At 49.5% G+C, this 13,995-nt stretch overlaps 7 protein-coding genes across 7 annotated transcripts; 3 read left to right on the top strand and 4 right to left on the bottom strand.

The window, feature by feature from the left end:
- Positions 1–1,009: 1,009 nt before the first annotated feature.
- BO83DRAFT_331326 (nucleobase cation symporter-1 family protein) lies at positions 1,010–3,365 on the top strand. Its single transcript, XM_025528268.1, has 5 exons — positions 1,010–1,342; positions 1,461–1,531; positions 1,618–1,867; positions 1,940–2,667; positions 2,727–3,365. The coding sequence occupies exons 1-5, from the start codon at positions 1,243–1,245 to the stop codon at positions 3,258–3,260; spliced, it is 1,683 nt and encodes a 560-aa protein (XP_025391620.1). The 5' UTR covers positions 1,010–1,242; the 3' UTR covers positions 3,261–3,365.
- A 1,155-nt stretch (positions 3,366–4,520) lies between these two features.
- On the top strand, positions 4,521–6,677 carry BO83DRAFT_171503 (putative cytochrome P450 pisatin demethylase). Its single transcript, XM_025526398.1, has 2 exons — positions 4,521–4,992; positions 5,063–6,677. Exons 1-2 carry the CDS (start codon positions 4,862–4,864, stop codon positions 6,447–6,449), a joined length of 1,518 nt encoding a protein of 505 aa, XP_025391619.1. The 5' UTR covers positions 4,521–4,861; the 3' UTR covers positions 6,450–6,677.
- BO83DRAFT_171515 (uncharacterized protein) lies at positions 6,677–9,700 on the top strand. Its single transcript, XM_025526399.1, has one exon. The coding sequence runs from the start codon at positions 6,905–6,907 to the stop codon at positions 9,644–9,646; it is 2,742 nt and encodes a 913-aa protein (XP_025391618.1). The 5' UTR covers positions 6,677–6,904; the 3' UTR covers positions 9,647–9,700.
- Positions 9,701–9,754: 54 nt separating this feature from the next.
- Positions 9,755–10,925, bottom strand: BO83DRAFT_305178 (putative adenosine deaminase; the record flags this gene model as incomplete). The annotated part of the gene is made up of 3 exons (XM_025527255.1): positions 9,755–9,946; positions 10,022–10,700; positions 10,765–10,925. The coding sequence occupies 3 exons, from the start codon at positions 10,923–10,925 to the stop codon at positions 9,755–9,757; spliced, it is 1,032 nt and encodes a 343-aa protein (XP_025391617.1).
- Positions 10,926–12,244: 1,319 nt separating this feature from the next.
- Positions 12,245–12,666, bottom strand: BO83DRAFT_171430 (uncharacterized protein). Its single transcript, XM_025526395.1, has one exon. It carries the CDS (start codon positions 12,561–12,563, stop codon positions 12,324–12,326), a length of 240 nt encoding a protein of 79 aa, XP_025391616.1. The 5' UTR covers positions 12,564–12,666; the 3' UTR covers positions 12,245–12,323.
- BO83DRAFT_171445 (uncharacterized protein) lies at positions 12,666–13,759 on the bottom strand. The gene is made up of 3 exons (XM_025526397.1): positions 13,622–13,759; positions 13,358–13,492; positions 12,666–13,300 (listed from the first exon to the last, which is right to left on the bottom strand). The coding sequence occupies exons 2-3, from the start codon at positions 13,411–13,413 to the stop codon at positions 12,769–12,771; spliced, it is 588 nt and encodes a 195-aa protein (XP_025391615.1). The 5' UTR covers positions 13,414–13,492; positions 13,622–13,759; the 3' UTR covers positions 12,666–12,768.
- On the bottom strand, positions 13,385–13,945 carry BO83DRAFT_171440 (uncharacterized protein). Its single transcript, XM_025526396.1, has one exon. The coding sequence runs from the start codon at positions 13,843–13,845 to the stop codon at positions 13,528–13,530; it is 318 nt and encodes a 105-aa protein (XP_025391614.1). The 5' UTR covers positions 13,846–13,945; the 3' UTR covers positions 13,385–13,527.
- Between the last annotated feature and the right edge of the window lie 50 nt (positions 13,946–13,995).

The following is a 13,995-nucleotide window of genomic DNA, read 5'->3' as shown; positions in this document are numbered from 1 at the left end:
CTATTAGTTAAGTGCCTCCGGTAGTTAACTAGTTGGTTTAGTTAGTTAGTCAATCAATCAGGAATGATTGATTAGCATTACAGTCAGCAGTTCACTAAGTTTTGTTATTAAATTTAGCTAGATAGCAGTCAAAACTGCATGCACAATCAGGTGATCCCCACCTGACTATACACGTGCCTCCTCCCCTTTCTGGATTTGGAAAATCTTAAGCTCTCCATCCGGAGGAATTTCGCAAAGAGAACCTCGGGTTCAACTTGCGGGAGAGGAACCGGTTATCAGCCGACGATGGGGACGGATGAAAAAGAAGAAAAAAGCAAACCAGGAGCATCAGCATCTGCTGATGATTCCCAATCAATCTTTTTACTCGATGGCATCGAGTCAGCCGGGCTAGTGATTAGATAGGCCCTAGCTACTAAGTGGACCCGTGAACGGCTGTGAGTCGCTGATTGAACTGGGGCACCCCCGGGCTCGGACTGATTGCGGAGGACCAGTGGAGATGCAGAACAGCAGACAAGTCCCGATATCTTCCCATGAACAACTGATAACGTTGACGCTTACTCGACCCGATCGAGCAATGGAAAATGATTATCGTCCTTCCTTTGTGGTCGGCTCTCCTGGTACGTCCGACAAACGGCCCATGGAGGGCGATAAGCTCGCTTCACATGGGTGGCGCTGTCCAGCTCGATCCCGGCCCTCTTTTGACCAATTTTCTTATCTTTATCTCTTGTCAAAAAGGCAAAGAAAATTAAGAACAGAATTAAGACATGGGTGAATGAATGAATAACTCAACCCGGATGTCATGCTGGCGTATCCAGCCATTATCAGCCCAGAATCCATGATGGAACCCGCTCCATATCTGTTCCAGCACCCACCTTGATTGGCCCATCGATGGGCGATGACGCCGATAGTAGTACCTTCCATTTCTTCTTTGGTATACGCCCAGACAGACAAAAAGTGTTTATATCTCTTCGTTCACCCCCCTGAATTGTCGTGCCTGGACTGGTGAAAGAAATTATTACCTCTTTTTTCTTATCTTCTGTTCCTCCGTGGCTTCTGTTGCGAGCATATAACCCTGGTGGTTCTGCTCCCATCAGCCCTAAAAGAATACTATTCTCCTCCTCCCCCACCTCAGAACCCAACAAATCGACCTACTACTCCATAGCTATCGATATCTCCCAATACATACTGTTGCTGTGTTATTCGACCCCTCGACGTTTGTCAACATACCCACATAGGCCAGAGATGCCTCGAATCAAAGAATGGATCGAAAAGCTCGAGGTGCCTACGGAGCCCGGGTTGACCAATACTCAATTGATGTTGACGAACCGTGACTTGCGGCCAGGTGAGATCATGAAACTGGCTGGCGGATCACATTGAGACGCTCCGTGCTTGTGCAGCCGGATTCAACAAGAGGACACTGGAAGCTGACCGTGTTTAAATTTGATTTCCGCCGACTGCAGTTGAACACGAGCGTCGTCAATGGAGATGGTACAACTTCATCGCCTTTTGGATTGCAGACTCTTTGAATATCGTAAGTGTCTCGTGCTGCTGTGGTATCCAATTGAGTCATCTTCATACAGTATCCACTGAACTAACACATCATCTCGCACATAACAGAACACATGGATGATTTCATCTTCGATGATCGTCGACGGTCTGTCCTGGTGGCAGGCATGGATTTGCGTCTGGGTCGGTTATTTCATTGCTGCTTGTTTTGTCTGCTTGACCGGTCGCATCGGTGCAGTCTATCACATCTCGTTCCCGGTCGCATGCCGGGCCAGCTTTGGAATATGGGGTTCTTTCTGGCCCGTCTTCAACCGGGCGGCAATGGCTGTCGTTTGGTATGGTGTTCAGGGTTATATTGGAGGTGAGCCTTTCCACAAGAGTTCACAGTACAACGGTCCCCTTCCGGATGAGCGAAGCTAACCATGAGGACTAGGCGAGTGCGTAACTTTGATGATTGAGGCTATCTGGCCAAGTTATAGAAATATCCCCAATCATATCCCCGCAAGCTCCGGCGTCACCACCAAGGACTTCCTGAGCTTCTTCCTGTTCTGGCTCCTGTCACTGCCAGCTCTCTGGTTTCCGGTCCATAAGATCAGACATCTCTTTACCGTGAAAGCCATCTACTCTCCCATCGCCGCCATCGCCTTCTTTGCCTGGGCCATCTCCCGCGCCAACGGAATTGGTCCCATCGTGCACCAACCCGCTACAGCTCACGGAAGCACCTTGGCCTGGGCAATAGTCAAGTCTATCATGAGCTGTCTCGGCAACTTTGCTACGCTGATTGTGAATGACCCGGATTTCTCGAGGTTCTCTCGGTCGCCGAAAGACGCGCTGTGGTCCCAGCTGCTCACCATCCCAATCGGGTTCGGCATCACCTCCTTCATCGGCATCATCGTCTCATCTTCTTCTGCTGTTATCTTCGGCGGTGACTTTGTGTGGAACCCGTTGACGCTTCTGGGTCAGTTTCTGGATGGCGCCAGCTCCGCCGAGCGCTTCGGTATCTTCATCATCTCGACTGGCTTTGCTCTGGCCCAGCTGGGCACCAACATTTCTGCCAACTCGGTCTCTGCCGGTACCGATATGACGGCCTTGCTGCCTCGATACCTCAACATCCGCCGGGGTAGTTATATCTGCGCCGCGATCGGCCTGTGCATGTGTCCAGTACGATTATTCTCTCTTCCATAGTCTGTGTGGTATGAGAAAAGCTAATAGTCTCTTAGTGGAAACTCTCGTCTTCATCCAATTCATTCACCACTTACCTCTCAGCCTACTCCATCTTCCTCTCTTCTATCGCCGGGCCTATGATTTCCGACTACTACTTTGTTCGGAAAGGATATCTGCGAGTGAAAGATCTGTACAGTGTTGGAAATGACTCAGCATACCGCTACACGTACGGCTTCTCCTGGCACGCATACGCTTCGTATCTTGCAGGCATTCTCGTCAATATCGTCGGGTTTGCCGGCGCAGTTGGGCGTACCGTGCCTGTGGGAGCCCAGTACATCTACAACATCAACTACTTTTCCGGTTTTGTCGTCTCAAGTGTGATGTATTACGCATTGGCCCGACTGTTCCCCCTTTCCGCCACCAGCAGCACGTGGCATGAGGCGGATATCGACGTTGATGAAGACCGTCTGTCCGTAGCGGATGGGCAGGAGGTGTATCCGGAGGATGAGCATCCGACCGGCAAGCCGCTGGACGTCGAAGCTCCTGTTGATCAGAAGCACCCGAAGTCCACCGCTTCATCGGTGCTATGAGCGAGACATGACTTTTTCTTTCTTTACCTGTTGATATTGTATTCTAATGACTGAACGCTTACTTTTCCGTGGGAAGGTACATATTAATACAGTGCCATGAACGACCAGAGATTCATGCTTGGCAAGAATTTTCACACTTTAAGTACTGCAATAAGTTTTCGATAATCCTTACCGGGGTCTTAGTATTTAGCCAAAGTGACTTAATCAAGATGGATAGATATTTCATCTCAGGAGTAGAAGAGTATAGCTATCCCAATCAGGTAGGTGGGGAATGATACCTAGTGCAGAAGCGACTCCCCCACTTGGTGGTCCGCTCCGACCGGTCTTTCCCCTTTCGGAAGTCATTGTTCTTCGGCGTTCGTGAGGATGGAGCGTGTCGTTCATCACTATCTCATATACAACTATCTCCATTGACGGATATACCACGCTTCTCGCTCGGTAGCTGCTAATGCATACATGGATGAGGTTGGTGCTTACTGTCAATAGGCGGCTATATTCTATCGCACATAATACTACTAGGAGGGAGCTGGGACCCATGCTATACAATCACCCTTGCTCTGACTGTCGAGAGTCTGTCCCAGGTACGCTCTCAGTCTTTTGCTTAAATCTGTGACTGAACATTACATGTGTGTGTAGTATTGGCCTGTGTCGACTAATGATTGTCCTAGTGCTCTGCGGTCTACGATCAGGTATAATGATAGTTACGTCTCTTGGTGAGGGAGGTGAAGCCATTGTACTAGGGGGTAGGTCCAGCTCTTGCACCCTCGTCGCACTCCCTTCTCTGTCCCGTCCTCGTCTTTTCTGTTGCACTGTTTAGCACTAGCTGTTCGCTATTTCTCTATTTTCTTCTGCTTATCCTATCCACTCTTTCAAATCGGGGATAGTTCAATGCCAACCGGGCAGTCAGCTCATAAGATGACTTCGTGCGACAAAATGTTCAGCCCAGGCAACTTTGCTGGCTTGATCGGCCTGCAATAGAAATATCGCTCGCCAGTCAAGATTTGAATACTGAGCGGAATACATGCATAGAATGGTATGATGCGGATACAATAACGATTACTCGGGCTAGGACCTGCTAGTCGATAGATCTTCACGGATGCTTGACGAAAAGAATATAAGTAGCAAACCCAATGTGCTACTTGTGGCTCGCAGAAAGAAAGATTATTCAGGAAATGGTCGCCTTACGTGCAAACCGAACAGCATACAGCGTGTGGGCAATATGATATCGCTGTACGCCTCCTGAGTGTCGCCTGTCGGTGACTCTCAGACTTGCCCATACTGGTTAGCGGATCTACAAGCTGACCTGCAGTGCCTGGAGCCCAGGCTTAACTTGCAAAGAGTGAGCGGTTCAACACCAGAATCTTGTTGTCGTCACCAGCCAGACTGATATTATTGATGTTCATGCTAGCGTCGACTGCACTGCGGGCTCTAGGGTGCATCACACCGATCGCGTGACGTGGCGGGGTCTCTAGCTCTTCTGGTCTTGCCTTAACTGTCTTCTACTCCTATCTACCCGGTGTCTGCTGCTCAGTAAAAATTACACTAACGCCAAACAATCATCGTGTCGCTGGTCCAAACCGGGACGGTCATGATACCTCACAATGGCCTCACTAATTGTCGTTATAGCCCAGCTTACAGTGCTCACTCTCGTTAGTCGGATGGTTTACCTATGCTACTTCCATCCTCTGGCACCCTACCCAGGCCCATTTTGGGCCCGCTTCACGAACCTTTGGTACGTGTTCATCCAGTCATATCCTTTGCGTATTACGAAAGTCTTTGAGCTGACTAGTTGTGAGTAAAAGGCGGTTCTTCATGTTCATGAGTGGCCAACTCCATCTTGCAGAACAGCAACTTCATCAGAAATATGGCCCTGTAGTTCGAGTTGCTCCGAACTGGCTCTCTTTCTCGAGTTTGGAAGACTTTGACGCTATCTATGGATTCAACAAGTCCGTCGAAAAGGGTGACTTCTATGCATTTGGACGAAGTCCCAGCCAGCGTGAGGCGAGTATATTCTCAACGAAATCGGATACCATTCACCGCCAGAAAAAAAAGAAGGTTTTAGGGCCGGCTCTCTCCAGTTCAAAGGTAGGGAGGTATGAGCCTCTCATTGAAGAACATGTAGCAGTCCTACTGTCACGACTGGAGGCGTCCCGACACCCGACAGGAGAAGGAGTTCCAACTGTAAACGTGGCTCCCTTGGTAACCCGGTTCACCTTGGACACAATGTTGGAAATTCTGTTTGGCTCGGCTATAGCATCGAACCCTTATACTGATAGTGCTGCCGCCGGTGCCATATGCTCGCAGCTTCGCAAGACAACCAAGACAGCATGGAGTTACTCCCTTTGGCCAATGTACGGGTGGGTTATGAACAGCTGGATCATCAATTCCTTCCCTCGCGGCCTCTTATACAACAAAGATGGTGCACAGACTGGAATGGTGGGGCTCGCGGCTGCCGTCCACAGGGCAATCATGCGAAATCCCCAACATGTCATTCAGTCTCCAAAGCCTGGGATTGTGAAAAGTTGGCTCGAAGTCCCCGTTGACGATGCAAATCATATGAGAGAACCTGAGGTCCTAGCTGAAGCTATGAATATGATCTTCGCAGGCCCCGGGAGCATGGCGGCCGCGCTCACGGCTATAGTACACCATCTGGGATCGGAAGAAGGACAGGGCTGGCAGGATAAAATTCGCAGGAAGGCAGCAGTCTCCAGTCAGAGCATAACGGCTGCCACGATCCCCATCGAACTGCAGGCTGTGATAAAAGAGACGATGCGTTTCCAAGGAGTCTTTCCAACAGCATTTCCTCGTGTAATCATGTCGGGTGCTGAAGGAGTCATTCCCAGCCTGTCAATACCGCTACCGGTCGGCACTACAGTGTCTGCGAACACCTATGTCTTGAGTCGGTCTCGCAAGATCTGGGGAGATGATGTCGATCAATGGAAACCAGAGCGATGGACTGGAGATGCTGAATACAGGCGGCAGATGGAAACAAAGTTCGTAGTTTTTAGCAAGGGTCCGCGAGGCTGCGTTGGGAAGGATCTGGCACTGATAATAGTAGCCAAATCGGTGATGGGACTCATTCTACAATGGCAGATCAGAAGCGTGGGCAGTCTGCGAGGAAAGAGCTGGCTGGAAATGCAGTATGACGATTGTTGGCTGGAACTCAGACCGTTGTCCACAGCGCCGTAAATGGTTGCCGATGATGACTCGGTCGGCGCGTCGGGATCCCCTTTTGGAAGAGTCGGGATCCCTTTTAGGAACCGACAATGATCCATTATGGCATTTTATCGGACTGGGCTCTCTAATGGCCCATCTAGTTCATTACAATTGCATTGAACGCTTCGCCGTCGAGATTTCTGCCTGAGTCACGGGGTCCCACAAGTGGCTATTTATATGGAGCATATCGCTCTTGCTCCGTGCCGATCATCTTCAGTCGATCGATCCCATATTTCACCTCCCTAAAAAGATTTTGCTCCCAATTATCTGACAAAGTCTTGAGATTCCTAAAGATCTTACTTCTCCTGAACTGGTCTTTGTTTTTTACCTACCTACCCTTCTCCTGCTGCTACGTCGTCACTACCAAGTTTGAGTTATTCTCTTCTCGGCCTTCTTTAAAGCACCCTCACCACCGCGCTTTCGAAGAAATGTTGTCTGGCGGGGCTCTTCCCCAGACACTGGGTTCGATCACTGCAACTAAGATTAATGAACTCTCCAAACAACGAACACTTTTCGAGAAGAGAAGAGCAGAGATTGTACAAGCTGCCGAGGATGCTCACAGTCTACGATCAAAGGCCCAGGTTCTCCTGGAAGGTGTGACCAGGCTCAAGGGATTCCCCAATGATGCACTTGACCAAGAGGATCTAGACACAGACAGTTCATCTAATGAAGAATCTGCCGTTGAAGATCAGACTGAGCGCGCTATTCACGCTAATATTCGTCGCTTCCTTCTGCAGAGCAAGTATGATCCTTCTGTCTCAGACCGCAGCCTGAAAAGTTGGATTTCCCAGCTCGAACAGGAGCTTAGCTACCTCGAGCTAAGGCATAAGCATGCCGACTTCTATAGCGAGCTAGTCACGGAATGGCTGCGTGACTTCGAAGAGGTGGCTGCTTCTAGCTCGGCTTCGGACGAGGACGGGTCTCAAGGAATGGCTTTCGAGAATGTTGGTCGGTCAGAAATGCACGAACAGCGAGCCACATGGGAGTCTCTGGTCTTCATAGAGACAGATGTAGATGGAACTGCCATCAAAGCATACCTTGACGGTATTTTCCAAGCAACAACACCCTCACAGCAAGCATTGAAGCAACTGCGGGACGCAGTCAGGACCTTTGGAACTGACTTTGCCTCGAAGAAATCTTGGCTTGAGGTCGCTGACCTCAAGTGGGTATCGGACTCATTGCTGAAGTCCGATTTGCTCACCAAAGAAAAGACGGCCGTTCTGAAGGAGTTCATGCGCAACCCGGCAGTCGCCCAGGAGGTGGTAGATGTCCTCAATATGCGCCTGGCTTCTCTTGACAACTGGAGCTGGCCTGCAGAGGGTATCCCAGTGGAGATGCGTCGCCAGCTGAATGGCAAATACCGGGTATATATGGACGAAGATCTGCTGGATAGCCTCATGTTCGAATACCTGGGGATGAAATGGTCAGTTACATTTCGATCTGCCTTCAACTCGTTTCTTGACACACCAGCTTGGAACTTCCTTCGGGAACGAATTCCCAGGCGCGAAATGTCTCGCCGTTCTCGATTCACGGGGACGAACGCCAAACGCCTTGGTACAACGAGTGTAAACAATCGCCGAAAGGAAACGTACAAACAAGACTACTTTATGAGCCTCCTACCTTCCTCGATGGACGCGAATATGGACCCATATGGCGGCGAGGATGCGGAGCCTGATAACGCAAAAAAGAACCCACTGGAAACGAAGCACTCACTGCTACATCTTCTGATTACCGAATCCCTCCTATACACCTCGTTGCACGGCCAATTCACTGCTATTAGATCTGATTTCAAATGGTTTGGACCCTCTCTCTCACACACTACCATACTGGTGGTATTGGAGTATTTTGGTGTTCCACGACTCTGGCTGGACTTTTCCCACAAGTTCCTAAGAACTCCGGTAACTTTTGCACAAGACGGACCAGGTGCCTCCAAGCGAACTCGGAGCCGAGGTATACCCATGAGCCATGCCCTTTCCACTTGTTTTGGGGAGGCAGTTTTGTTCTGCATGGACTTTGCGGTGAACCAAAGCACAGACGGGGCTTATCTATATCGGCTGCATGATGACTTTTGGTTCTGGGGTCACGAAGAGACTTGTGTCAAAGCCTGGACTACAATGGAGAAATTCACCAAGGTCATGGGCCTAGAGATAAACGAGGAAAAAACGGGAACAGTGCGCCTGAAGGGAAAAGACGTGGCAGACCATCATGAGCAGCCATCTGACTCTCAGGAAAAGGAAGCGTCAGACCCCCTGCCTGAAGGAGATGTTCGCTGGGGATTCCTGAAGCTGGATCCTTCAGAAGGTCGTTTTGTCATTGATCAAGAACAGGTCGACAGCCACATTGCGGAGCTACAACGCCAGCTCTCATCCTGCAAGAGCGTCTTCTCATGGGTCCAGGCATGGAACAGTTACTTTGGACGGTTCTTCGCCAACAACTTTGCGAAACCAGCCATGTGCTTTGGGAGAAGCCATATAGATATGGCTATATCCACACTGAGTCGTATTGAGCGAACTTTATTTCCCGGAACCTCCAGCGGGGTGACCGACTACCTGCGCCAAGTGATCGCAGAACGATTTGGTGTTAAGGACCTCCCAGAAGGGTTTTTCTACTTTCCTGTAGAATTCGGTGGGCTGGAGCTCCTGAATCCTTATATCCCTTTCCTCGCAATGCGCGAGAACATCAAAGCAACGCCTAAAGGTCGGCTGCATAAGGCCTTCATGCAATATGAAGTCGAGTACCATGATTGCAAGCGGCGATTTGACGAAGGGACTTCTGCTGAGCAATCTACTTCTCTGGGAACTGAACTGGACGACGACGTGGCTGACATGACTTTGGAGGAATACACCCGATACTCGGAAACTTATAGCCGTCCACTTTTGGAGGCATACACGGAGCTGATCCGTGTGCCTAAGGAGATCAGCATCAATCTGACGCCAGAACTGCACCGAAACCAGATGTCTCTGGACGCGAGCGTTACCAATGAGACCAATGGTCGCAACACGATCTCGGATATGTGGTATAGTATGTCAGCATATTGGCAGTGGACGGCAGAGTTGTATCAGGAAGAGATGGTAAAGACTTACGGAAATTTAGCAGCTGTGAATAGGGAGTCTATGCCCCTGGGAGTGGTCAAGACGCTAAAGGAAGGCAAGTTCAGATGGCAAAGCTGATCATGAGGGTGGACTTGCTTATATCTGTATATTTTTTCATACTGGTATACTCCCTTTTCCAAGGAAGCTTTGTGTACATGAATGAAGATCCATAATTTCGATCAGCGGCTATGTGCTGTAATGTGCCTCGAAGTCAGATAGTAGACATCGAAGACGGTCTTTCTCCTTTTCGCCTCCGAAGATCGCATCGTAGGATTTTCTGCAGATGCCCAGCACATCGGTCCGCGTGAGCTGAAAGTGCTCTGCAGCTAACAGATACTCATTCGATACGGGACTGCAGAAAAACCCTACATCGTCGGTCTGCACCAGTATCAGTCGGCGGTTCGTGTAAGAGAATGAGGCTGATGAGAAAAATTGATAGTAGCAGAGACTTACGCAAAGCACAATCGGGCAATTCTGATGTCTCCAATACCCGAAATGATGATCCAAAAAGCCACCATCAAACATTTTTGCGTGCACATTACAAGACATGCACAATTCGAGTCCCAACTGCCTCCTTGCAATCTCTCGTTTCAGCTCTTCAGGCACATGAATCACATGGCCCAGCCGGTCCGGCTGAAACTCCAAGAGTGTCTCCAATTCTCCAGGCGTTGCCGCCTCCCTCATTTCGGCGAAATGCACAGTCACGCCTAGTCCGTTAGCTTTGGCTTTCGCAAACGCCTCCCGTAGCACTGAAACATCACCCTTGGTTGGGTTGCCGCAGACATCGATGCCCACGATGCCGCGGGCGCGGTGGGCTAGTGCCAAGTCTACAATTTCCAGGGCCTCAGCAGTAGTGTGATGGCCCCTGTCCAAAGCTAGAATCAGATATACAGACATCTTTGGGGAAGTGGGGGATTGGTTGGCCTGAAAATCCGAGATTGCATCAAGAACGGTAGTAAGGTATTCCTCCCGGGTGAAGGAGGAGGAGGGGGATGCACGGGGAATGGTGCGGAGTTCAAGGTAAACTACGCCGTCGTTTTGGAAGTCGGTTAGCACGGAATGGGTGGCGTAGGTGAGGCTGGCAAGATCATTGACCAGATTGTAGATTGATTTGTTGAAGGACTGGAAAAATCTGGAAATTAAAGGTCGGTGGGGAGCGTCCTCAATGCATGTATGAGAGTGGAGGGGCTACCCACGTTTGCAGGGAATAATCTACCTTCCCAGGCGGCATGGTTATCCATGGATCTTCTATGTTGAAGTCAGGGTCCTGGGCCTTCTTCTTGAGCCAGATCTCATGGAGACATTGGCGGCTGATACTGCCGCTGAGGTGGGCATGGAGCTGTGGGACAACACACATTAGTGATCAAGCTTGATTCTGTTTCTTTCCTAGTGCTGGAGAGTCGTTTTATTCGATTGGAACGTGCTTGCATGGGGTATGTACTTGCCTCGATCTTAGGGAGGGATTGGGTGAAGGCACGATCGACCGCTTTCGAAAGGTCCATAGTCGATCTTGGTCAGGTGTCTATTGTATACGGACTTGAGGATGTAGATCTATGTGACTAAGTGGCTATCGGTCTATCTTGTTGAATCTGATTGATGGATGGTGGTGGAAGTTGGGAAGGAGGAGGGGGAGTGCAAGTGGGATGGAATGAGTTGGCGATTTCAGTTAGTTGGGGAAAGAGCACCTGACTTTTGCTGCACTCGTGGTTGCCCAAGGCGCCGTTCTTGACTTGTTGCCAGTCTACGCCCACTGTCGACCATCTTGAAGCTATGAGTAACAGCTTGAAACAATATGCCTTCTGATTCGAAGAGATGAGGGTTTACACATCGATACAAAAACTGTCTATTGGCCCTTCGCCGCCGTGACTGAACCAATGACCAGTTCCGACTACCGCTCAGGCTAACTATAACTTGCTTGAAAACCAGGAAATTGCACACAGCACACATGCTGCTAGTGCGCTCCATCCGCTATCTCAAATCAGGTCTCTCAGTCGCTCGACGCATACAAGCTCCACATGGTGCCTAGAGCCTCAAATTAAAACACGGCATATTAATGAGATTCAAGATCCAGCGCACGGCCGTCCTCCCGAGACCGAGCACTTCCGACACGGGTCTCTGACGTGTCAAGACTCGAAACTCTTACCATCCGATTAGTCCATTGAAATAATCCGACAAGGAGATACGGACAACAATAAGCCGTATGGCGTCAGATTGTTGACTCGGTTTAGGATAGGTTTGGGTCATGGGGGTCCTCCGATGGGCCGTGTGATTCCGCTAACTACGAAAACATTTCGTGTCCATCGTCATGAACTAACCTTCGCGCCGGATAGACCGATGTCGTCTATAAGGCTTGCAATAAGCAATGATCCCACCAAGTACTTTTTATGAACCTCGTTCGATTCGTGCTCACACCCTATGGCATTTTCCATGGCCCCCTTTGGGTGTCAGGTGTCTGTACCACCATCAGGCGATTAGCCAGTTGATTTTGCTAGTATTTCTCGCCGATCTGATTTGCGACAGAATTGGTTGCCAGTGGCTTGTGTTACCAGGCCCACTGATAGCGTATGCCTCACACATTTTCGATCAGCGCGACTGATTGTTGCGTGGTTCTAGCGGGCGTTATCGTGCTGCTCGTAGCCTTGTAAGTGCCCCTCAACGTGAGATATAGAGTTTCTGGCATCATATTAGCTGGTGGTATCCAGCCCTTTTTGACATTGGCTATCTCTCAAGAAGCTGCATATATATGCTTCCATATTCAAGTTTCGTATAGATTGAGGCCCTGTGAATCCGTATAACGTATCATTAATTCAAGTGGAGATTCGCGGCAAATGAACAGCCTTGCAATCAAACCGGTCCCGGGAAGCATTGCCGTTGAGCGTGAAAGGGACACAAATAAAAAATACGCCTTCACAAGTGGCGCGACACTTGTCAAGAAGGCACAAAATCCCATGTGAATTAGAGTCAAACTGCCGTGATACAAAGCGAGATGAGACATAGCAAGGCAGAAACCGTCTCTACTTGATACGCCACGCAAGCACTTCGGCTTACTGCCCCAATCAAACCCCGTAGCTCTAGCAAACAACGGCTTGCGCTCAAAGGGAAATTATAGACATAAACGGGAGTGACACGTGTCGCGAGGCAGTTCCTTACGCTAAAGTAGCACTTGAAAGCTATGCATTCACCGGCGCAGGAAGGTCAGGCTACCTGCATATGCAGCATCCAGTGACAGGGAGAGTCATTGTGGTACGCACCGATGGCTGCAGTAGTAGCACAGGGCAAACCGGAGCCCAATCTGATAACGGCAAGGGCGGCCGGCGACGCCGGGTGAGTTTTGTTCTTATTGGAGAGGCAGCATATCCTGGATTGGGAGTCGTCCCACCTAGGGCCTGTCTGGGGTCGTTCGCTTGAGAGTTTGACCACGGTAAGCTGGATTGGAGTGAGAATCTGCGAAGCGGAAACAACCGGCTTTGCAAGAGACCGTACTGATCGTGTATCTGGCCTGTATTTTGTATCTCCACGGAAAAGGCAGACCCGCAGCTCAGTTTCGCCTCCGTCACGGTTCTCTGTAGGCTTGTATCGTCTGGCCCGGTTCTCGAAGGATTCGAGAAATCCATATACAGACGACTGGTCCAATGGAAAATTGGTGGATATTGGCAACACGGAATAGCTGTCTCCAGTTTTATTTTTAGCCGATGATTCAGCTTAGGGCCAGAAAACAACAATGGTTGTGTGCTGTGAGTCAATGAGATGCTTTCAATAACCCTTAATAACTGAAACTAATTCACTGACTAGTTAGTGAACCCTGAGTGGGTCACGATCCCGAGGCGAGTGCTTGCCCTTGACATAACGTCATCAGTGCCATACTGAAGTTCAATTCAGGATCATGAAGGCTGTTCGCTGTTGAAGATTGCGGTATATTTATGACTATTCTGCCAATGAGTACTTTTATGGGAGAGACATCAAAAGACATCAATGTTATGGGTGGGGTTCGCCGGCCTTGTCCGTCTGGGATAGGTTTCGCAACTAAGGAGGGGCAACCGGAACATTACGAACCTTGACAGCGTCTTTGCAATCCATGAAATATACTGTCGGTGGAGCGTCTTGAAGTCAATCAGGTGGATGATGTGAGAACCCAGTGAGTGCTTGGAGCGGAGGAGAATATTTCCGTTGAGTCTCTTCGGTGCCCAGTTCTTAGTCAAGATCAGGTTGGTCCCGAACAAAACCGCATTAGTTATTGTAGGCAAACGTATCCAAGTAATATGTATGAACGACCCCATGAAAGGATCGATTTACAAAATTCCAGTAAGTCGAGTTGTTTCGTCAGTCAACACATATTGTGCTTACGAGACCTCCGAACTTCGAGACAAGTCACTCTGATTCTACTGTCAGTTCTTTTCAATTCAGAAAGCGGACTCCATGTGCAATTT

This window comes from Aspergillus eucalypticola, assembly GCF_003184535.1.
Source record: "Aspergillus eucalypticola CBS 122712 chromosome Unknown BO83scaffold_4, whole genome shotgun sequence".
Taxonomy (NCBI): domain Eukaryota; kingdom Fungi; phylum Ascomycota; class Eurotiomycetes; order Eurotiales; family Aspergillaceae; genus Aspergillus; species Aspergillus eucalypticola.
This window is presented reverse-complemented; position numbering and strand designations above follow the sequence as displayed.